The sequence below is a fragment of the Odontesthes bonariensis genome, chromosome 2, assembly GCF_027942865.1.
Source record: "Odontesthes bonariensis isolate fOdoBon6 chromosome 2, fOdoBon6.hap1, whole genome shotgun sequence".
NCBI lineage: Eukaryota > Metazoa > Chordata > Actinopteri > Atheriniformes > Atherinopsidae > Odontesthes > Odontesthes bonariensis.
In genome coordinates, this window is record NC_134507.1 from 14,764,417 (window position 1) to 14,787,835 (window position 23,419).

General features: G+C 41.4%; 3 protein-coding genes across 6 annotated transcripts in view; 2 read left to right on the forward strand and 1 right to left on the reverse strand.

The window, feature by feature from the left end:
* LOC142393041 (A-type potassium channel modulatory protein KCNIP2) overlaps positions 1–12,078 on the forward strand; it is a 103,084-nt gene extending 91,006 nt beyond the window's left edge. For 2 of the 4 annotated variants that reach the window (XM_075478250.1, XM_075478249.1), the window contains exons 2-8: positions 7,036–7,160; positions 7,368–7,437; positions 7,787–7,857; positions 8,059–8,166; positions 8,354–8,458; positions 8,566–8,628; positions 9,343–12,077. In XM_075478250.1, coding sequence (XP_075334365.1) covers positions 7,036–7,160; positions 7,368–7,437; positions 7,787–7,857; positions 8,059–8,166; positions 8,354–8,458; positions 8,566–8,628; positions 9,343–9,390 — 590 coding nt within the window. In that variant the 3' untranslated portion in view covers positions 9,391–12,077. Of the gene's footprint in view, positions 1–1,267; positions 1,742–4,904; positions 5,004–7,035; positions 7,161–7,367; positions 7,438–7,786; positions 7,858–8,058; positions 8,167–8,353; positions 8,459–8,565; positions 8,629–9,342 lie in introns of those variants that run through there. The other 2 variants (XM_075478251.1, XM_075478248.1) reach the window with 2 other exon arrangements.
* An 82-nt stretch (positions 12,079–12,160) lies between these two features.
* cox15 (cytochrome c oxidase assembly factor COX15) lies at positions 12,161–17,550 on the reverse strand. The gene is made up of 9 exons (XM_075478247.1): positions 17,354–17,550; positions 16,666–16,862; positions 16,439–16,561; positions 16,084–16,270; positions 15,791–15,958; positions 13,995–14,076; positions 13,422–13,576; positions 13,150–13,263; positions 12,161–13,065 (listed from the first exon to the last, which is right to left on the reverse strand). The coding sequence occupies exons 1-9, from the start codon at positions 17,426–17,428 to the stop codon at positions 12,934–12,936; spliced, it is 1,233 nt and encodes a 410-aa protein (XP_075334362.1). The 5' UTR covers positions 17,429–17,550; the 3' UTR covers positions 12,161–12,933.
* Positions 17,551–18,568: 1,018 nt separating this feature from the next.
* Positions 18,569–22,362, forward strand: cutc (cutC copper transporter homolog (E. coli)). Its single transcript, XM_075484289.1, has 9 exons — positions 18,569–18,681; positions 18,785–18,863; positions 19,032–19,091; positions 19,177–19,386; positions 21,109–21,144; positions 21,356–21,489; positions 21,595–21,622; positions 21,735–21,840; positions 21,989–22,362. Exons 2-9 carry the CDS (start codon positions 18,794–18,796, stop codon positions 22,098–22,100), a joined length of 756 nt encoding a protein of 251 aa, XP_075340404.1. The 5' UTR covers positions 18,569–18,681; positions 18,785–18,793; the 3' UTR covers positions 22,101–22,362.
* The last annotated feature ends 1,057 nt before the right edge of the window (positions 22,363–23,419 follow it).

Below are 23,419 nucleotides of genomic sequence, written 5' to 3' on the forward strand. Positions count from 1 at the left end.
TCTGATACCAGAGTAACTGGAATCTTAAGACTAGCAGTAGAGGACAATACACTAGATGTTTGTGACTGAAAAAAAATCATTCATTTTAATACCACATCAGCTCTGATAGTAATACTCCGTTCATCCATTTGGTGGGGGCTGGAACCTATCCCAGCTGCTATTAAGAGAGATGCAGGTTACACCCTTGACTGGTCACCAGTTCATCACAGGGCTCACCGTAATACTGACTGGCTGAATTCAGTAGAAGCCCAACATATCAGTCCAGGTTATACCTATTTCTGTTTGGACTGATCTTAATCAAATCTTACTGCAGGTTTATGTTTCAGAGGCTCCTGTGGTTATATTTTACAGTGATGCATAGTTTGTTGAAGAATTAAAAAGACTCCCAACATTGGTCATATATTCCCTTTGGTGTGCTCAATCCAAATCAAAAATATTCTACATCCTCACCTAACTGCATCATTGTGATTCCATTCCTGTCTTTAAATGATATGATTATTTTCCTTTGTGTTGATATCAGTGTGCCACATATGACTAATATAGGTATGACTACTGTGACTACTGTGTCATACGACACATATGACACATATGACACATATGATCAATATAGGCTATCCTATCCCAACTGAAATGTTCAGTGCTGTGCCAGACTCCATATGCAGGACATGTTATAGCCAGATTTCTCCTCCAGGCTGTGTCTTTGTGTGTGCACGTGTCAACTTTACACTCGGGGGAGATTGCCACATCTGTGAGTTTGTCCACAGCAGCTACTGGGTCAGATGCATCACACTCCTGTCGTCAGTTTTTCTTCTCCCCTTTGTTTGACTTTCTCTTTTTCTTCTTCTCCTGAATTTGTCCTCCATTATCACTTTTTGATTTGTAGTTTGTTTTTGGATATTGTCCTTGCCATTCTCCTGGTCACTTTTTCCCCCCGCTTTGACTGTTTCATCTTGCCCTTGTAGGGTCTCTCCTCTCTCATTTCTCAAGTCATTCTGCTCATTTGTCTTTTGTATGACTCCCCCTTTCTTTTTCCCCTCATTAAACTACTCTCCTTGCACTCTTCCATCCTTTTCACCGTCTTAAATTTCTCATCCCTTTCCTCTTTCCTCCCTTCACTCGGTCCCACCACTGACCCAATTAAGCATGGGAGGGACACAGCAGTCGAGTGACGGAGGTAAGGCGAGAAAGAGAGGGAGGACAGGCGGAGTGTGGAGAGAGTTTGAGAGTCAGTCGCTGGAAAACCAAAGAGAGTCAGAAAACAATTGCCACCAACCTGCCAGGACACACAGTGAATCGTCTGAACTTCACCTGGAACTTACAACCTATGAGTCGGTGGAGGCGGTTTTGGTGTAGCCTGCTGCTACGCACTTACCGCTCTGGGAGACGAAAAAGCAGAATAACAATCTACCCTCAGTGAAAAAAGCAGGTGGAGAGCTGTGCAGAGTTAGGATGGCCGAACACCGGCATATAGAGGGAGACTGAGAGGAGAGACTGAGGAGACGAAGACAGTACGTTCCTGCCTGGAAACTGAGGGGGGGCGGGCGTGGGAACGTGGTCGCCCCAAGGCAGGAGAAAGATTTCTGTTGACAGGAACAGAGGGAGAGGAAGGAGGAAGGGATGCATCTGTTCTTCCGAGACAAGTGGGAGGTGGAGGGGCTGCAGACTGTGGGGATCCTCCTGGTGGTCTGCAGCTCCCTCAAACTGATGCACTTTCTGGGGCTTATCGACCTCTCTGTGGCAGGTAAGAGAAACATGAAGAAAGCAAGAGAGAGAGGCACAGAGTTAGTCTGATTGTTTAACCGGGGGGGGGGGGGGTGAACACACTCAGCTGAGAATGGGGGTGTGTACATAAGCATTTGTGTGGGTTTCTGTGTTTAATCAGACTTAAACACGCTGGCCCAATTTCCTCACTAAATAGCGTTCATGTTTGTCACGCCCTGAGTCCTGTGTTGCTTGTGCATCTGTGAGTATTTTTTTAAGAGGATGAAAGAACTGTGTAGTGTTTCTATGGCTCTCCAGCTCACATGAATCATACTGGGAAAAAGACATTACAGATTCCTCATGCAATGCTTCATGCGTAAACATCTAAGACTAAGTATATTATTTTATCAGGACTTTTTTCAGGATTCTGGACTGGATGAAGACTGTTCTTTTGAAAAAAATTTCATTCTTCTTCAATGAGTTTGCTCATCATTGAGAGCTTTTCCTTTGTATTTCTGTTGGGAGCTTTCCAAAGTGTGGAACTGCAATCCTGGTGGCGTCATCAGGGCTATCCAAGCTCATGCTCAGAGTGGCAGCTTTTATTATTTTTGGCAGTTTTGCTTTTAAAGACCAGTGCAACACATTCCCACTTCCATCTCATCACTCATCATCATGACATTTGGTCACACTTGCCATCCTATTTGAATGTTTTGGTTACCCTGTTTTTTATCATTTATCAACATGCAAAGTTGAGTCATCTACAGTTGCAGGATGCTGTGTGAGGACTTGTTGCAACAGACAAAGCCCAGCTTCAGGGGTGATGGATGGGTAAAACTTAAGTTCTGTGACACCAAATTCTTTGAGGGTCGTTTTTGGTCACTGTTTGGTTTAGGTACTAAAGCTACTTTGTTTGCAGCTGTAATGATTTGAATCTTTGGACATTGGTAATCACGGTTCCTTTTGCAACAAGTCATGTCACCAGCAGAGAACACTGGGCTGCAGTCTCATCTACTTCAAATTTTTCGAAGTACTTCAACTTAAGACTACAACTGCATGTTGAAAATGATGATTAAGGGGTATCATATACGTTAGAAGGGCTCTTCACCAAGTCTCCATATGTAATGTAAGTTGGTAGCAAGAATGTGTTGAACCAGTGCGATAGTTAAGTTGTAAGAAATGGGTCTTAAGCACTGGGCGACCAGGACACCAGACACAGAAAACGTGGAGACGGACACAGAAAGATCTCTTGGGTTTATGAAACACTTAATTTCTGTAAAAAATGTCTTGGATATTGCCATAAAAAAAAGTGTCCCAGTGATAAGTTCCTGAGGAGCTGTAATGGTCTGTCAGCATTACCCAGGGGGATACTGCTGAGCTTTAATTTCATAATATACTTCAGCACATGCTGAAAGCTAACAATGTCCCCATCCTGCACCACAGCTGAAAAGCATGGAAAGAAAACCAGAAAGATTTGTGCCTCCTCGGTCCAGAATGACAGTACTCATCATCACGTTGCTTCAAAGAGGAATAATATAGCGGTTCTCTAGAAAATACTGTTTTAAATGCAGATAGGTATGTAGGCAAAATACAGAGACAGAAACAAAACAGAGATGGAGGCGAGAAAGTGACAGAGGAAAAGGCTTCTCAATCCAAAAACAAGCATCTAATAACAGTTTCTCCAGGAGATTCAGCTTTTATGATCTTAACGGTTATGTCAAGGTCAGAGCTCTGTGCTAAGACCCTAAAAATGATTTAAAAAAAAAAAAAAACTCTTCAGCTGTTCATTTGTATTTTCATTTGTCTCTTTTAAAACCTTCATATCATTCAAAAACAGTCACTTATAACTTAAATCTGAAAAATGTGTTGGCTGGGATTTCTTAGCATCTATTGAACTAATTTACTGATTGAGAACTATTTTGGAAACATAGACTAAGTTGAAATAACTTGATAGACTACTTGTGTGTCTAAAAAATATTTGTTTTCTATGTCATACATCTTGCACATTTGTGTAAAATATTTGCCGAACTTATAAAATGTGGTGTACTCCCACCCTGTCAGTTAAACTAGCAATATGAAGAGGATACAAGGTCAATAAATCAGCCTCACCTCAAAGTCCATTTAGTAGTTGTTCCCAAGATGTGAGATGCTGCGCAATGGCAGGGGTCAGAAAATGCATTCAAGGTGCATACTCTCTTTAAAGGAATATGATATTGATCCCTGCATTGTGGTCAGTTGTTTAGTTCATGTGGGAAAAGATGAATTACTTACCTGCTAACAAACCCTGGGGCGTAGGCTTGGGCCTGTGCTAGGCAGCTGGATGGATGAATCAGCTATACGCTGGACAATGTGCTCTGCCTGCACTGGTTGGGAATAATACCAGAGCCACAGGTCAGGAGGGCCAGAGTCCCTGAGGCTTCGCAGAGCAGAGAGACAACAGGATGACATATCGCAGAGGCTAGGTTGTCAGTGGAGGTGCTGTGGTTCTGTTGATTTTCACCCAATAATGGCCTTCATCCCTCAGACTGCTGGGGTCCTCCTAAAAGGGGTGAAAATATTGTTGCCATGGAAACTAAGAGACAGAAGAGCGTGGGTTTATGTATAAAATTTTGTCTGTGTCTACTGACTTTATCGTCTTTGCCAGAAACATCATGAAGTTTGTTTGCTTTGGGATGAGCTTGTACTGGTTCTCCTGGCAAATTCTACTCTGTTATCAAGAAGTTTGATCCGGTTGTTGATTTAAACAGCTTGTGTTCTGCGTTTATCTTTTATCTGTTTCTGCTGGTGTGCAGGTGCAGGTGTTCTCTGCACCTGAGCAGTGCACTGACAGTAATGTGGCATTGTTATATGACTACCATTTGATTTCATAAATCGTGTTTCAAGGAGTCAAGCTGCAGGGTGATAAATTTTATTTTTTTTCAAATACGTCAATGAGTGCTCAACGGAAGAAACAAACCAAGCAGTTATAAGCATAAATCAAACAACTCTCTGCATTAGGCGGACACAGTTTAAAATACACCTTTGAAGCGCTCGTGGTCTCCCTTCGCTAAGCCAAGCCAGCAGCACAGCTACAGCAGTTTATTGTTGCATCTGTCTGTTGCATGTTTTTGGTTTTACAGGCATGTATCTGTGAATTAAACCACAGACTTGCGTGCATGTATATGCGTGTGTATATCTAACCCATGTGCTATGGTTGGCGATTGCAGGTAATCCCTCCACCAGCCAAAGTAAAAAAACCATAAAGCAGCGATTCCTCAAGCTGCTGCCGTGCTGCAATCCCACGACTGCACCCTCAATCTCTGAAAGCAAGTGCTCCTTCACTCTATACATCTCTGCTTTCTTCCTCCAACCTCTTTAGTGGATTGAGAAGATTCAAAGAGACATTTGTAGGGATGTGGCTGCTACAATATTCAGTGTTAACCAAAAAATAAATAAGAAATATTCGGCCACACGGACTCCACAGACTCTAAACTCTTTGTGATTTGCAGATTGTGGCATTTGATTTTCGAAGGCGTGTGTGTACGTGTGTGTACTTTTAAAGAGCAAGAGGGTGAAGTCAAGTGATAACTGGTGCTAGAGGTGCGCGAACTCTACACACAGATGGTATGAGAGTAGGACAAAGAACATCTGTCAGTGTTTCTTTTCACAACTTTTACAATGTGTTTCCTAATGATAACTCTCACTTCCTCAGCATAGGCCTCTGTTTCTCTAGTGTGCTTGAGCATGACACGAGACATTTGGTAATTTTGTAAATGTTTTACTGATTTATGCTTTGCTCTGTGATAAGAAGTGCTGATGAGCAGATCTGTGGAAGATACTTAAGTTGTAATGACATCACAGTTATTTGTAAGAAGTGTTTTAGTTTTTATAATGAAATGCTTTAAAGATGAACACTTTTGTGAATAAAGGACACCACTAGGCTGTATGGAATGCAGTGCTTGAAAGTTTGTAAACCCTTGAAAATGTTGTGTATTTCTTGCAGGAGTAGGATCTGAAATTATGGCCATCTCCCAAGTCCTATAGCCTAATCAAACACAAATGCACACACTCAAGCATGTATTTACTGAGAAAAATAACCCTACATTACAAATCTGTGGGCCAAAAGCTTGTGCTAACCTGTTTGGAGGATAGACACATGAGCTGCTCACGTCTGGTTCTTCCACAAGATTTCTGTTGGTTGAAGGTTCAGAATTTTTGTTATTATGGACCGACTTTTTCTGCAGGTTCAGTTCATGGTCAGAAGTCCTCAAATTCCTTTACATTTGCCCTTGTTATTCTGCCGTTGCTTCCTTCCACTTGTTTATACAGACCAAATAAATCTTTTTTTTTTTTTTCACAGCAGACTATTTTTATTTGTCATGGCAAGAAAAGCGTGGGTATAATTATTGGTATTACTGATGGCTGAGTTCTTTTCAGAGCCCCAGTAAATCTTAACAATGAACCAGGATGCACAATAGTAGGAGCTTCCCTGGAGTATAATGCAGTCATCATTATTACACCCATGAAATCTCTTCAATTGCATGTCAAAATGTGTACTATAAAGAGGTGCGTAGAGGTGATGTAGCACCGTTATCCGTGTGTGCTCTCAAAAAATGTACCTGCATTGTGGAATCAGAGGAGTGCCTGCAACATTGGTGTCTAGAACTCTATATTCCACCGTGCTGGCTCTCCTTCACATGATTCAGCTACTTACCTCCATGGCAGGACCAGATGGGCATCAACTTTTTTATACCTCCATTGGAGGTCCAATGAAGGCGCAAAAGATAGGCAGCGTGTAAAAAGGGCAAACCATTTAAAGTACTACGAATAATTTTCCTTCTCCAAATAGAACACATCTTTTTTTAAACTAAGAAAAACTTCCTTTTTTGGTCTAATCTGTAGCCTTCTATCCCGTCCACGGTCACAGACATTTGCCCTTCGAGGGGCTTTGCTTATTAAATTCCCTCCTTTTGTCTGTCTGTTCTGTCAATTAGTGAAGTCCAAATTCCTTAGAAATTAAGTTTTATTGATTAACTGCTCATCCTAGGGGCCATTGTAAGATGGATTACTTTCTCAACAGTTAGATGGTCAGGTAGGCTAAAACTTCTTTTTCGTAAAATGAGTTCTCTTTGTCTAATTTCTGGCCTTGTGAAAATCTGATTATGTTCTCCAAAAAAAAAAGTTCCAACAAAGGGTTCACAAACTTTCAAGCACCACTATATGATATGCAAGACAGATTTTATTATTTGGATATTAGTTTGATAACTTATCTTGGCGAGGTCGTAGCTACAGTGACCTGGGTGCTAGGAAGATGTCATGGCGGTAATTGCTAACGTATCCTTTTCTGTCCCTTTACAGACAGCGTGGAAGATGATTTTGAGTTATCTACTGTATGCCATCGCCCTGAAAGCATGGACAAGCTGCAGGAGCAGACTAAGTTCACCAAGAAGGAGCTGCAAGTCCTCTACAGGGGCTTCAAAAATGTAGGTCTGGCGAAGGAGAAGTGTGATAATACAGGTGGAACAGACTGCAAACGAAAAATCAACCACAGAAATCTGGTTACTGTATATCTTCATGAGATTTCAAAGCAATATCAATTCGGTTGAGGCGAAGTATCTGTGCTGTCCTTTCTGTATTCTCTGCTAGGTGGGAATTAATGACTCTCTCATTTCACTTTGTTTTTGTCCCAGGAGTGTCCAAGTGGAGCGGTAAATGAGGAGAACTTTAAGACCATTTACTCCCAGTTCTTTCCTCAGGGAGGTGAGCTCTCCCAGTTCTTTACATGTACATCTGTGTCAATACTTACATTTACGCCACTCTTTCCATTTGTATTTTATAGATAAATGAGCTTTTATTAACGCAACGGATGAATATACTGTTAGTAACTCATTATAATTACTTTGTTGAACCATCGTACGTGCACTGCAGAGAAGCAAAGCAGTTTTTCATTTTATGATATTTAGGTTGATGAAAAGTTAACCACTTGCCTCCAGTTGTATTTGAAATTATTTTTATAACTAGTCTATATTTAGATCACTGCTAATTCTAGCTGCTCAGAGATTTCATGTTTCAAGGGCACGTGGGTTACTGGAAGTCTCTACCTTTACAGATTCAAGTATGTATGCGCATTTCCTGTTTGAAGCCTTCGATACAAACAAGAACGGCTCAGTTAGTTTTGAGGTGAGCTCTATTCTTACATCAGCGTTTTGTGAAGGGATAAAAACAGATCTGTTCCTCTGAATTTTGCTACAGCAGCTATATCCACACAAATAAAGTTTGAATTCTTTATACCTGCCCGCAAAGAAAAAGGTGATAAACATTTGACCCCATTTACTGGGTCAGGACCTAAGCAATTCTTAAACAGTTCCCCTATTATCTTAGGACTTTGTATTTGGCTTGTCCATCATCCTGAGAGGGACCGTTAATGACCGGCTAAACTGGGCGTTCAACCTCTATGACCTGAACAAGGATGGCTGCATCACCAAAGAGGTAACAAATACATCCACATGTTGCAGTGACATAAGTTGATCTGTATTACAAGTCCTCATGTGAACGTTTTGGCAACCTGCTGATAATGAATTGATCCATCAACACATCCACTTTCATTTTGATATTGATATCTCAGATCGAGTGTGCCAAGCGTACTACTTTCTCCCTTTTGCCCCACAATTTGCAGGAGATGCTGGACATCATGAAGTCCATCTATGACATGATGGGGAAGTACACGTACCCCACCATGCACGACGAAGCCCCAAGAGATCATGTGGAGAGTTTCTTCCAGGTCAAACTCAGCGGTTTCTCGTTTCCCGTTGCTTTGCGCTGTATACTTTCTTTTAATCAGAAAAATTGTTCATTAGGAAGTAAAAGCTGTCTGCTGTTTCCTTTCAGAAAATGGACCAGAATCAAGATGGCGTGGTCACCATAGATGAGTTCATCGAATCATGTAAAAAGGTAGGGCAGAAAAGCTTTATGGGTTTCAAGTCCTTAAATAATAGTTTAGCATATTTGTGGAATGCGCTTATTTACCTTCTTGCAACATTAAGCAGGCGGCGAGAATCAGGAGACAATTAGCGAAGTGTAGCGTAGACTGAATGTCAGGGGAAACACCTAGTCTGCCTCTGTCATAGAGAGATTATTACTGACTTTTGTATCTGTCTCGTCAGACATAAACAGACCCACTGTGCTAATTATTGACTTTTATAGGAAGTGGTAGGTGAATTCTTAGGTCCATTTCCTTTCCATGACCCAACCCCTTCATTTTGTATGGGTATGGTGGTCCATTTCTTTTGCAGATCAAGTTGCAGTGGTCATTTAGCTCCTTATTTGGGTAGCTGAGCACCATTTGGATTGTTAAATTACCACAATAACTTGATCCTGAAAGGAGGCGATGGAGGGGTGGAGCCAAGAGGAGAAATTGGGGTTTATCCTAATCTCTGAACAGATCCAAGCTAGTTGTTTCCCCCCCTTAAGCTAAACTAAGCTCCTGGCTCTGACACACAAATATTGTGGTGGTGTTTTCTTTCTCCCCCTACTCTCAACAAGAAAGAAAAATACTGTAAACGGTGAATCTAATAATTGCTTTTAGGAGTTCAAACCATCTACTGTAGGCGACACATAAGTAGAAATCGCTTTGTCTCCTTATCCAAACCTCTTGTCTCTGTCCAGGATGAGAACATCATGCAGTCCATGCAGCTGTTTGAAAACGTCATCTAAGAATCCGGACCAGCAGAGACACTGGCACCGGTGACGGCAGTGCGTGTGCAAGAGGAATCAGGATTGAAGACACAAAGAGAGTGTGTGGATGTATGTGTGTTTAATTGTGTGGTTGAATGACTTGTGCTTGTGTCACCATTGAGAGCTGTGAGTCCTGAGGGCGCAGAGAGGCCCTGTCCCTCCTCCTGGGCCCCCAGCGCCATTTCTCTACACAAGAACGAAGTTTCCTCGACTCAGATCGTTTTCATACAGAACCTTAGTTTTATCCCAAAGGTAAAGAGGAAGAAGGCTTGCAGTGGGCTTACCACCACTGGCACACCTAACACACCCCCCCCCCCTCCCCCCCATCTATTTTATTTCAACTTTTATTTATCACTGATGGAGGAACTATCGCAGCCCTCTAAAGGCAGAACTCAGAATGAGAAAGTTGTCAACGTTTTTCTAAGATTACTTTCACTCTTTTCCCGTTATGGTGATTGGGTTTGTGATTATGATCCTGCCTCTGTGCATGTGGGAAAACCTCCCTGGAGCCGGCCACAGAGATGGGAAGGAGTTTATGGCCACCTGGTGGACGAGACTGAAAATACACTTCCTGAGGGAACACACGACACACCGGAGATCCGAGCGATCCTGTTTCACAGATGGAGGTCCAGAAGTATTGTTTTCCGTGAGGAACTGATTTCAGTATCGCATGATGATGTCACTATATCAAATTATGTATTTACAGAGATACTCCAAAGTCTGCTCGTCTGTCTGCTGTTCCTTGTCATTCACAGGTGCCTCACCCTTTGTGTATGTGTGTGTGTGCATGTGTAACAGAAAGAGATGCTGTCTATCTTACTTATGTAAGACAATAGTGGGTCATGACCCAGCTCCATTCATGAAATTCTGGTAGAAAAATTCCTGGCCTTCCAAACTTTTACAGTCCTAGCAGTAGTTATATGTTGACTGTTGTACTATTTATAGCCTCCCCAGTAGTGTGATATTCACCAGTATAACATGGGGATTGTTTCACAGTTAACAACCTCTTGACCAATTAAGTATCTCTCGATATGGGCCTGGAATACCACAGTCGTACCATTCTATCAAAGTACATTCAAAGGGAATTTAATAGATTACAGACTGTATTTGTGAATTCTTTGTAATCTGCAATTTCATGTCGTTGTAGCTGGTTCAAGCACTTAAAAAAAAAACACAAAACCCTTGTTGAATTGAATTAGGCTAATCCAATTTCAAAGAGGCATGTACACATGTTTGTGTACATCAATAACGAGGGACATGGATTTTTTTTACACCTTCCCACTTCTAAACTCTTTTTTCTCCCTCTCTCTGTGACACCAAAGAGAAAATATTAAGATGGTCTGTATTAGGCTGGACAAAAAGCAATCAGAGACAAAGTACCGACTATGTGGGATGCCTGCGCATTGTCCAGACTGAAGTGTAATTCTGAGTTGTGAAACTGCAAGTTAAGATCTGATGAATATTTATTTTAGAACCATTTGCAACCACTCACTCGCCTCTTGTCACGCCGACACTTCTGTTCAATCTGAGATAATGTACCAGAGGCACTTAAATCTTAATCAAATTGAGTACAGAGGCCAACATAGAATAGCAATAACGTTCTGAACCACAGTACTTTTCCACTCATCCAGCCTCCCGTTCTGCTCTGAAAACAGTATAGGGGTGCACTAAGGCTCATCTGAAAAACTACTTCCAAACCTATAATTTCTTATTTTTCTGTTCTGCCTATTGAAGAATTATTTTCCATTTTTTCCAGGGTAAAAAAGAAAAGAAGACTCCTGGCTTCTATTGTTACTGCCAAGATTTTTGAAGTCGTTTCCCTGATCATAAGTAAAATCTGTCTATACCCGCATGTACCGTGTCTAGAACAATGAAAACCTACTAACCTGTTGTACTGACTGTCTAGTTAGCTAGCCTCAACTGGTTGCATACATATTCAAAATGTGTATATTTTGTACAGAGACAATAAAAATCACAGTTACTATGCAAAATGCGCTGGAGTTTAGATTTTAAATACTGCATGCATCAGTAATCCTCTGAAATACCAAGTATTCAAAAATAACACCCATTTGGGAGGTCAGATTATTTCAATATTCAGTTTATGTTCATACTGTGGGTATGAACTGGGTAACGGTCAATGTTTCCATTATCGCTCCACATTTTCCATCTGTCCCTCTATCCTGACAAATCTCCCAGTTCCTTGTCAAAATAGAAAATATCCCCACAGAATGATGCTGCCATCACGTTTGACTACAGACATGCGTCTTGATGTTCAGTCCCTGGTTTCCTCCTCACGCCGTCAGGAACTGTGGCCAGAAAGTTTGTTTCATCATTTCAAAATATTTAGCTTCTCGTGGTCCGAGAGTCGTTCGGGTGACTTTTCGCAAATTCCCAGCAGGTCGTTATGTGCCTTTAAGTTTTGAAAGGCCTCCGTCTAACCAGTGTATCACAAATGCCTGATCGATTAAGTGCTCCAGTCTTAGACAATTCTCAAACTGAATCAGAGTATCATTCTAAGGTTTGGACCTACTAATTGAATATGAAATGACAGTCACATATTGACTGATACTGTACATGCTGTTCATTCCATTTCCTAATTATGTTAAATGAATTTAATTATTTTCATAATGTTCAAAGAATTGAATTAGGCACACGAAGACTCCACGAAGTTGTAAGGGCTCCGTGGACCTCTGATGGAAAGACAAACTACAATTATGTTGCAAATATAAAAAAAAAAAATGGATCTGAATTATTTAATGATATTTTAGTCCTTTATTTTTAATAAATAATTTTTCTTTTAACAAAAATCCCCCCCAAAATGTTTTTACTATGTCGTTGATGAGAAAAAAACACAAAAAAAACACCAAATTCAAGATGAGTGTTTTGATTTTCACATGAAAATCTTGAAATATGTGAAAACTATCCAAATGCTCTGCATTTTACTATTTTACAACATAATTTATCATCACAAATCTCAGCAAGACATTAAGCATTTTCATATAATTTACAGAATTATACATATGATCCCTGGAGCCAGGTCTGTTCTAACTAATAGGCAGCGTGTGTCCAGATGCAAGGCGAGGGGGGGCGACCATTTAATAGCCAAATTCCATTCCAAAGCTATAGTTATTGTTGTTGACATTCCTGCAGAAATCCAACTTTGCCTAGGCATTAAAGCTGGAGATAAACATCCTTCCTTTTGCTTTCTAGATCTTCCTTTACTAGCTGAAAATGACATGTTTCCTCCATGTGTACTTGCAATTTTTATCACTGATGATCAAATAACTTACTTACTTGCTTTACCAATGGTGTCATGAATATATTTTACCATCTTTTCATGAGGATTACAATGCAACACACATACTTCAAAGCATATACTTCAAGTCAAATGTTGTAATGCAGAATCTTTCTCTACATTTTTTCCTCTGTTTGCAATGAATTCCTCTTTTTGTGACACCAGGGAAACTCTTCCAGGTTTCCCCATGTGGCTGCAAGGGATTGGATTAGTCCATTCAGGAGGATTTATTTAGGCATTTTGCGGAGCTCTGCCAGAACCCAAATGGCAAGAGACAGAAGAGCCACTGAGCCAGACTGGTGAGTTGCTGCCAGTGGAGTGGGGACGTACAGTAACAGTGTGCTGACACCAAGGGCAACCTAAAGAGCACACAAACACAGTGTTGTTAGACTCAAAAGGTACTGGACACAAATATACCCCCATTTATGTGTCTGACACTCTACCTGAGTGTAGGCCATCGCTGCCAGGAGACCGATTGCAATCTTAGCCCTCCTGGGCAACACCACCCTCCTTGAGAACAGATAAAGGCTTGTAATCGCTGCCAAAGAAGACATCGCCTAAAGACAAATGAAAAAAAAAAAAAGGTTTTTAAAAAGGCAGAAGAGTATCCCACAACCCATATTTCTGCCAGTCTCCATGAGACTGGATAAAAGACACGGTGACAAGGTCGCTAGTGAAATTAAAATGACAAAATGTTGTCGATTCAGAAGCTTACCAAAATTCTGTGGTCAAACTGTACAGTGGTGGGATTTTCAAAGAAGTTCTTGAGGGTCGGGGAGAAGGCCAGCAGGTCTTCAGGAATCCATCTATCTGCCATCTTAGGGAAGGAGTTGTACACCAGCCCCGCATCCAAACCGGCAACAAAAGCACCTGTGGAAAAAATCATCAGCAACATTGTTACAGATTGTGCTCGTCATGACATCACAACCTTAACAGTATAGCAAGTTAATCAGACAAATATCTAGTCAAGGTCATAAAATCTGCCTCTCAAATTATCGTCACACACACACACACACACACACACACACACACACAGAGAGGAAACAAGTTTGTTCAGATAGGACTGTCTCAGAAATCTCCTCCCATCATTTAAAGAGCAGACCAGGTTTTATTTCACTTGTGTGCAATTTGTGCATTTGGCCTTTGATGTGACTGGCACTACAAGGAGTAAACAGATGTTTAGCTAAAACTATAGCAAAGTATTTGTTTGTATGCACAAACGCACATGAAAGTGCTCCCGTCTGTCAACAGATGTCATGGGTGGCTTGTCAAATAAGGTTAAAAGTACCTGAAAGAGCAGTAAGGAAGACGAGTCCACCAGTACCCTTGGCAAACCTCCTGAGCAGCATGAGATTTTTGGTGTCTGCCATCTATGAAAGAAATCAAACACAAAAACTTGTATCAAGCAACTGTGTATTTGCTCAGAATGTTCAAAGTTAAAACTGTATTCAGGGCTCTAGAGTGCGACCAATTTGGTCGCACAGGCGACCTATTTTCTCAATGGTGCGACTAAAAAAAATATGAGGTCGCACAGGCACAACCACCCGTTCGAGGAAAAAAAAAAAAACTCTGAAAGTCTCCCTGTGGTTCAACAACAGACACACATTAGACCCATATCATAGTCTAAACCAATGAGAGATAGTGAAGGGCGGGACCCCCTCTGATTGGCCCGTGTACGTGCATGTGTACGTTTGAACACGCGCATCCTGTAGTCAGACAGAGAGCTGATGAACCTCGGCCCGTCAGATAAACAGTGGATGTAGCCGCGGGTGAGAAGATGAAAAGAATGATTGACAACTTTCTCGTTAAGTTAAGGCCTGATGCGTCCAAAAATAACCACAACCAATGCTCTGACACGGAGCCATCAACCTCCCACGTTATGTCAGGCCAAGGTCCGGAGCTAGCATCTGGAGCTAGCATCAGATAATGAGCCACAAACGATCAACTCCGAGCCAGAACCATCTGAAATTAAAAGGGGTAAAGTGTACACATTTCTAAGAGAGTGGCTTGACCAGTTTCCCTGGCTAAGATGCAGTAAAGCCGATAACATAATGCACTGCATTTACTGTAAAGTGTGGCAATAGTGCATTTGTGACTGGTTCTAATAGATTTCGAATTGAAACGCTGTAAAAGCACAACGCATCTATGAAAACACATTACCCGCTCAGTGTCCCCGCTCCCCGCTGCCTTTCAGCGGCAGGCAGCAGCAAACACATCATCGGACGAGGCCGAAATGACAATCACGTTTAACATTACCTACCATATTGCAAAAGTTCCCTTCACTAAGTTCAAGTCCGAAATAATTCTTCAGAAGAAAAATAGCTTGAACATAAACCCGACGTACACCAATGATGTCGTGTGCGCGCAATTTATAGGAGTCATCGCAGATACATTGAAAAAAAAGACGTCTGTGCTAATTGCGAACAGTGAGTAAATGGCATTCCTGATCGTTCAGGAATGCGTCAGTGTGTACGGCCGTATCTTGAGGAGAGGAAGACCGGTGAATATACTGATAATATATATATTTAAGTTACCTAACTACAGGAGTTGGCCATCCGAGGGCCATGTGACTGCAATGGAGGATAGTCCATAAGACATTGAGCCATGAGATGTTCAGTTTGAAGCCCTTAAAACACTTGCAATATTAATTTAGATTTTCTTTTTATTTAATTTATCTTGAGATGTTTTTAGTTTAAATTTCAGGCCAGTGAAGCACTTTAAGCACCAACACTTTTTCAGTAAGTAGTTAGTAAGTTAAGTTCAGTAAGTTTGTAGAATTGTGCTTCAAATAAAGAACTTTATTTGACCAGATTGCTAGTTAATCGTTTACAAGTCAATATTGCCTATATGGACAGCGATTTAAAAATAAATAAATGAATAAATAAATAAAAGTGAACCTGTAAAACTGCAGTGTTAAATGCAATGCGTTTGAAAATTTGGGTGCACCTAACTTTTGTGCTGGTGCACCTAAGAAAAAAAGTTGGGCGCACCAGTGCAAAAAGTTAGTCTAGAGCCCTTTAGTATTACTTTACAGTCTTAACATTCTTACAATTTCACTTGTAAGCAAGAAACTAACTGCTGTACCTTGTGTACTGGGAGCAGCAGAGAAAGCCCAGTCCAGAGACTGGCAGTGTAGAGTAATAAGGCGGAACCCAGATGAGCACTCAGACGATACTGGCTGACTCGAGGGATGTCATGTGACTCGGGCTTCTCCTCCAGTCCACTTTTTACCATGTACCAACCCAGAAGGCCCTGAGAAGACAAACAACTTCATAGTTAGATATCAATAATACTTGTAAAACCACATCACTACAACTGAAAAAAAAAAAAAGCACTCATGGAGCCGACTAAACAAATATATGAATAGGCAGCCTTACCTGGAAGAAGACAAATCCACAGAGCCCGAGCACTTTTCCCTTCATGGAGCGATTGAAGTACCCTTTCTTCCAGAAGTAAGCGGTAGGGAGGATGTACGCCAGTCCAACCAGCCTGCCCCACATGCGATGGCCCCACTCCATGAAGAAGATGAACTTAAACTCTGACAGAGTCATGTCGTGATTCATTCTGGGGAGAAAGAAATGGAAACGAGAACAACTTTTTTCCTAAAAGCCCCAGCTGATGTGTAACACTCATGTGTGTTGAGTTCGGCAATTGTGAAAGCTGCGCTTTTATGCATCGAGTGTTAAATGTTACTGTGTCAAAACATCAGCAAATGTCAAATTAGTTTCGTACATTTTGAACTCTGGAAACTGCTGGTACTTGGAAAACTCAGCCTCCCACTCTGCTTGCGACTGAGGCGGCTTCATCTCTCTGACCAAATGCCAGTCAACCATGGAGAGCCCAGACTCCGTTAGCCTGATTGAGGCAAATGCATAGATACAGCGGTTATCCATTAACACCACTGCAATACAAGGAGGAGTATTACACACGCAAAGACGTTCACTTTAAGCCACTCGTACCTTGTGACGCCACCCAAGACCACGGCCCCAACCACCAGCCCGCTGCAGCCCAGTAACCAGCGACCCACTATGCGATTTGTGGCTGCGTTGGGAACAGCGGCGGCCGCTGCTGGCGCGGAGGGGGCTCCTGCCTCCACCGTGATGGTGCTCTGATTTCTCTTCACAAGCCATTGCCGAAGCTGTGAACTCCGCTGATGCTTTAAATAAGAGAGAGAGAGTTGTTTCAAGATCAATGAGTAAAACAAACAAACAGCTTAGAAATCTCCTCTTTCTATTATTAAGATTAAGATTACTTTTTGTTGTCATGTACACACGTTAACACGGAATTAGTTTAGGCCATGTTCCATTCTCAAGAGCGTGAGAAGAGTTTAGATTTTGAACTGCTAAGTGATGCCTGGATATTAAAAGTGTTAGGTGTATTTTACGGCTCTAGTTAACGCTAGAGGTCGGTGATGTAATTCGGCTGTTAACTGATACATGCGGACGTGACCGCGGCTTCTGCAGCCACATCTGCAACGTTAACAACCTCCACTGGCCTTAAATAAAGGTGGCAAACAACATTTAAGCGGAAAACAGTAGTTGCTGAACGGCTCATTGATATATAGAGTCATAAGAGTTGTGCTATGACCTCTTCCTAGCTTATCTAAAATGCTAGCTAACATTAGCGGCTAAAGCTAACTCTACTCACGCTGCTGTGTTGAAACTCCTTTCCAGCGTTTCTGCAACCGCACAAAATAGTTGTCCGTAACGATGAGAGCAACATCTTTGTGTATCAAAGTCCGCTGTGAAGTTACAAGGCTGTTGTGAAAGCTGCCACAGGGGGCTGTTGTTCCCCGGCTGGTTTCCTGACTCTGACAGACGAAGCTTACACAAACCTCTTGATGTTCCACAGAGCTGAAGTTGGCTTCCGTTTCGTAGCTGCCTATTAGGTAAAGGAGGAAAAGGGCCATTTCACTCATTTTTCGGGATCAAGACGACTTTAGCTCAGGTCCAAATGGAAGTCCTCAATAACTACACGAATCAAATCTGGATTGAATTATCGCATGACACTACACTTGTAAACACACTTTGTAATTCGAAACACCTTTGTTTTATGTGTGGAAATACATAAAAAGGGCCCCTGCTGGCTCAATCTCACTGCTTCTTTCCACATTCAGACCTTTAGAAACCAGATCCATATCAAAAACCCAGATTACTTAAATTTGTCAAATCAGGCCAAAAACCATCCATCCATCCATTTTCTATACCCGCTGAATCTGTCGGTCGGGTCAGGCCAAAATCATCCTACAAATATTATAACTATATTATGACTTTGTCAAACACAAATGGAGGTTTTAAGGAAATCTCAGGTACATTTATTTTGTCTCCAATGGCCTAGATGCGGGAGCTGTGTGAAAATGGCCTTTTTTATTCGTTTCAAGAAAAACACAAAGTGTTTTTTAAAGTTGTTTGTTAGATTTTTTATTTTATTTTTTTACGATATATAGGATCATCTAGTCCCCATTTGAACGGTCTAAATTGTGATCTCATCCGGAACTATTCTATGGTGGTATATTTCCCAAAAAACTGTGAAATTACATCTTTTTTGTTCTGAACTCGTAACTCACAAATCAGAAGCTAACTTCGGCGTCATTGACGTCAAACGAAAGTAACTTGAATTTAGCTTAATTTTTTTTTCTTGTAATTTATTTTTGTTTCTTTGTTTAGTTTTTGTGCGAAGCAACATACTCAAATATAAACAATAAAAGGTTCATTTATATATGTTATTTCTTGTTTCGTAAGTTGCATCTTTAGAAGTTTATGCTTTTAGCGTCTCCCGCATGGGCGGGAACACAGTTCTCCAAGCTTCACCGCCCTCGTCGCTGGAGTAAAGGTCTGAAATTAAACAACCCGGAAACCGGTGCTTATTTATGATGGCTGGCTGTAGCAGCTGATCAAACAACACATGCTCTCACTTCAAATCGCTTCCAAACTACTGATTTTATTTGGACATTCGACAGGAAAGAGAAGTGACAGGTAGATGTGGTGGTAGAAGCAAAAAAAAAACAAGTTTGCCAAACGATTGTGAACGTGCTGGGTAACAAATTTAAAGTGCATCTCTTTCTGTCTCACTGTCCAGACATTCACTATGGCTCAGGGCTTTTTAATGGAGGTGTGTGTGGACTCCGTGGACTCCGCTGTCAATGCTGAACGAGGAGGTCGGTAAAGTGTAGTGGACAGTGCTGTGCCTTTTCTGTTAAACTCACAACAGCCACGCTAAAACTGCATTGCACTGGGAGTAAGGTCACATGTTGTAAGGCTATCTGACAGTATTTAGGCGCTGCTCAAAACAGATCTTCGGACTAAGCGTTTGTCGCTCCTGACAGGTGCTGGTCGGCTTGAGTTGTGCTCGAGTCTTCTGGAGGGAGGGCTCACTCCCAGTCTAGGTGAGCAGCACAGTTCAGATCAAGTTCTTGAGCCCTGATTGGCACCCAATCCCACTTCTTCTGCCCCTTATTTGCTTTGCTCCAGGTCTGCTCCAGGTAGTCAAGCAATACATCAAAATTCCAGTCTATGTGATGATAAGGCCTCGTGGTGGCGACTTCCTGTACTCGGACCAGGAAATGGAGGTGATGAGGAAGGATGTAGAGCTAATGAAGAACCATGGCGCTGATGGACTAGTCCTGGGAGCCCTGACAGAGGATGGACGGGTGGATTCAGAGCTCTGCATGGAGTTATTGGGTATTGGCAGCCTCTGTTTTTGGTCTAAACTGTATGTGCTTGCAAGGCAGTCAGTGACCACAACCAGGATGCTCCTCATAATGTACAGTTCCTCAAAATCCCACAGGGAACATGACCGTAGATCCAGTGTATATAACAAAAATGTTCCATGATATGACACCGCATGCTTTCTTCAAAACCCCTCTCCACTCTATAAAATGCCATTTTAGAAATGATCTCCAAACAGCCAAAACAAAGAACAATCCCTTTATTTTATTCAGTAGACTTTTAAGCATTACACATTAGTCAATGAAAACGTGATTTTTGGCCTTGCGTCTAAAATTGATAACCAAAGTGAATAAATTGATGAATTAATTCAAAAGTAACAAATGTTCGAGACTGTGAATAACTGGATTGTGAGGTGCTTTAGCACCTTTACCTGTCACAACAGTACAATTGAAAAACAAACTGAACATAAAGTGCTTTAGATACTAAATCTAATGCAATGTTATCACGTTGTAACATGTGGGCTGTATCATATGTCACATTAGTGTACAAAGAGATATGAAATATTACTTTATTATAATGTGTGTAATTTGGAAAGAAAATAAAAAGGCACAGAACTGACACGCTCACATAATCGAGTAACATTTTGAAACCGAGGGCCACAAGGAATTGCGGGTTGACTATCTCCTTTCCTTCACAAAAAATGCTCCTTTTATTAGAATGTAGAATCAAACATGCCTTATCATGGCAAAAGAGTAATATGGCCCATATAAAAAAGAAAGACTAATAAAAACTCAAGCTGTAAAGTTGTAGTGTACACAGTTGATGCAGCCTCATCTGTCCAGGGTGGTGGATTAATGATAAAGCCACTGCTCACATAAACAACATGATGAAATTTATGGACCCAACAAATCCCTCACCTGGTCTCACCTGGTCTTTTGGAGTTGTTTTCCATTTGAAGCCCATTTTAAAGGCAGAGAGAACCCTCAACCTGACCTATCTGCATTAAACAGCCCAGAGACCGTCAACACGGAGCAAAGTGACTCAGACAGTCTGACTGCAAAGGATTTAGTTGGTGTGTATGTGTCTTACTTACTTTTAACAACAACGCCACAGGCACAGTGGATACAAAGACTGCTCTTTCCATTTGTTAGTAACAGAGCTCTTTTTGTAATGTAAACCTAATTGGATTACGGAAGACAACAGAGGACCGCGTCCCTTCTTTTTTAAATTCAAATCAAATTGACCCGTATACTACAGGTAATAGTAGTCCTCACTGATTCATTACATAGTGATTAAAGACAATTTCAAGACATCTACTCAGCCAGATGTACTTTAAAGATCCAAACTGTGTTGTTCAGTTGTTAACTGGGCAAGTGTTTGTAATCCTATACCAAATTTAAGGGATTTGAAAGCTCGGTACTGTAAATGGTAATATGTGAAGCATTTAATACACTAAAAGGGAAACAGAATCACAAAGTTAAACTGTGCCTGGCTCTATATGTACATAGTTTTTATGGTCACCTGTATGTGACTATTTTTGTCTTAGTGTTGCTTTTGATAACAATATGAGGAGGTATGAGCTTTTTGTATTTGATGTACAGGATGCAGCGCTGTATAAACAACCGGCCATTGTGTGTGTGAGGGGGGGAGGTGTAACAATGTGCAAGTAACTGTACCATTATGTCAGTTTGCTCGTTTCCTTTAATACCTCTTTCACTTTTTTTTGCTCACCAGCTGCTGCTCGTCCTTTGCCCGTCACCTTCCACCGAGGTAACATTTTCTCTTTCAAAGCCCAAGCAAGCTTTTAAAATATCACGCAGCTGCCAGCAGTCACACTTAAAAGAAGATCACACATCCTCAATAGAGCGAAAGCCCTTTAGTGCTTTCATCAGTGCTTCTGAGAATAGCACCTAAAATGTGCAGAAAGAATTCATGGTGAGTCCGTGCTCGTGTTGTGAATGTAATATTGATCTCATTGCAGCTTTTGACATGGTTCACGACCCAGGAGTTGCTCTGGAGGCTCTTATATCGTTAGGATTTCAGCGTGTGTTGACAAGTGGCTGCGACAGCTCGGCTTTGGAAGGACTTCCCCTCATCAAACGGCTCATCGAGCAAGTATGTGTAAAGTATTTGTGAATGCAAGTTTGTATTAAAACGCATGAAAACACGGTGACTTACTGAAACTGCTTGATCATTCACTTTGTAATCTTCACTCAACAGGCTAAAGGGAGAATTATTGTAATGCCAGGTTAGTGCCTTCAGCTTTTATTCTGTACTGCATGCACGTCCAAGTGTTTTTGGTAACTTTCTGTCCGTCCGATTTATTTTTATTTCTATATTCATTCTTTCTCTGGTAACAGGAGGGGGTGTCACCGAAAGGAACCTGCAGAGAATACTTGAGGGATCAGGAGCTCAAGAGTTTCACTGCTCAGCCCGCTCCAGCAGGGACTCTGCTATGAAGTTCAGGTTCGTTTGCAACCAGCTTTGAGTAATGCGTAAGCTGTGGTGGGACTTTTCTTTTTGTTCCATGCTCGTGCATCCACGAGGAGATTTCTTGCCATTTCAAGGTGTCACAGCTGGGTTCAAACAGGTTGAATAATGCTTTTATGTGCAGGAACACCTGCGTGACGATGGGAGCTGCTTTCTCAGCACCCGAGTACGGCCTGAAGGTGGCAGACGTGGGCAAAGTCCGGACTCTAAACGCCATTGCCAAAAATACCTTGTGACTGGACAGTCATGACAAACAACAAAAAGAATACCTCAAAAGTAATCAAGAGTATTTACACTATTGTGCAGTCATTTATTTTCATAAATACATTTCTAATTTGCCACAGAGTGTTTTCTTTGTTTTTCTTCTCGTAAATTAAAGAAAAATAATCTCTAACCGAACAGTCTTTGTATTGTTGGCGCTCTGGGAGAGCAGTGCGGCCCTCTCTGGCATACCTACGGTGTATGAAAATATCTTACCGAGCAGAAAGCTGTGAATGATTCCTAAGTCTTGATTGTACGCATGACTCAGAGGTGCAAAACACAACAACAAGATAAGACACACAGAAAAGAAACGGAACACGGCAACATTCAAGGAACACAATCAAACAGATGTTTGTGTTGGCGAATATGTTTGGAGGGATGTGAATCCCAATCTGGCCATCAGAGTTTCTGATTTGTGAATTTGTAAAGGAATGAAAGTGTGAAAGGTTTTGTTTATGTTTTTTTTACATGTAACAGAATCTGCAAATATACGCCAGTGAGTCTCAGCTAAAAAAAAAAATAAATAAAAATAGTATCAATAATTTCTTACATGCAGGTTTCAGGCACAACATGAGTGTTGCAAAAGCCGACTGTAATTAGGAGCCACAGACGAAGCGTATATATCCACTTTTGATGAAGAATTATGTCTTCCTTCTTCTTAAAGCTACATACATAGTTTTCAGTGAAGAATTTGCAGCAGCTGAGGTTTTTTGAGTGCATGCAGAAACCTGGATCGCACAGAAAAGGACACAGCTTCAGAACTGTTCTGTACACATTTGCAGATTATGATACTGCCATCAACTCTTTATGACATTTCCCAATCCTTGATACCGCTCCTCCTGTTATAGTTCCCCCCCAGATGTGAGCGTAGGAGACAACAGGTTTTTCACAGATCTGTGCATCCCTGCTTCTGAGCTGTCATTCCCATACGACCTAATGCTGCATCTTTCAGCCGTTGTTTTGCCGTATCCAGCTGCTGTATTTAATTAAAATATGCAGCAAAGGTTTTTCTGACAGAGGACGCATTTGAAATTAAATTGCAATGCGGAATTAATGTGACACTCACCTATTGTATATGCACCTCAAAGACTTCTGCAAAGGATACACCGGTGTATCCTCTGTTATTGTTCCTTCAGTAAGCCTCCTTTCTCCTCCAACTCTAGGTGCGTTTTAGGAATAGACACAATCTTCAAAACGCTTTGATAAGATCAGTTTCCGGTAACTGGGCGATGGAGAGGAAAGGAGACTAAAGAGGCCCAAAGTAGACAAATGAGAACCTGATACCCCCACACAA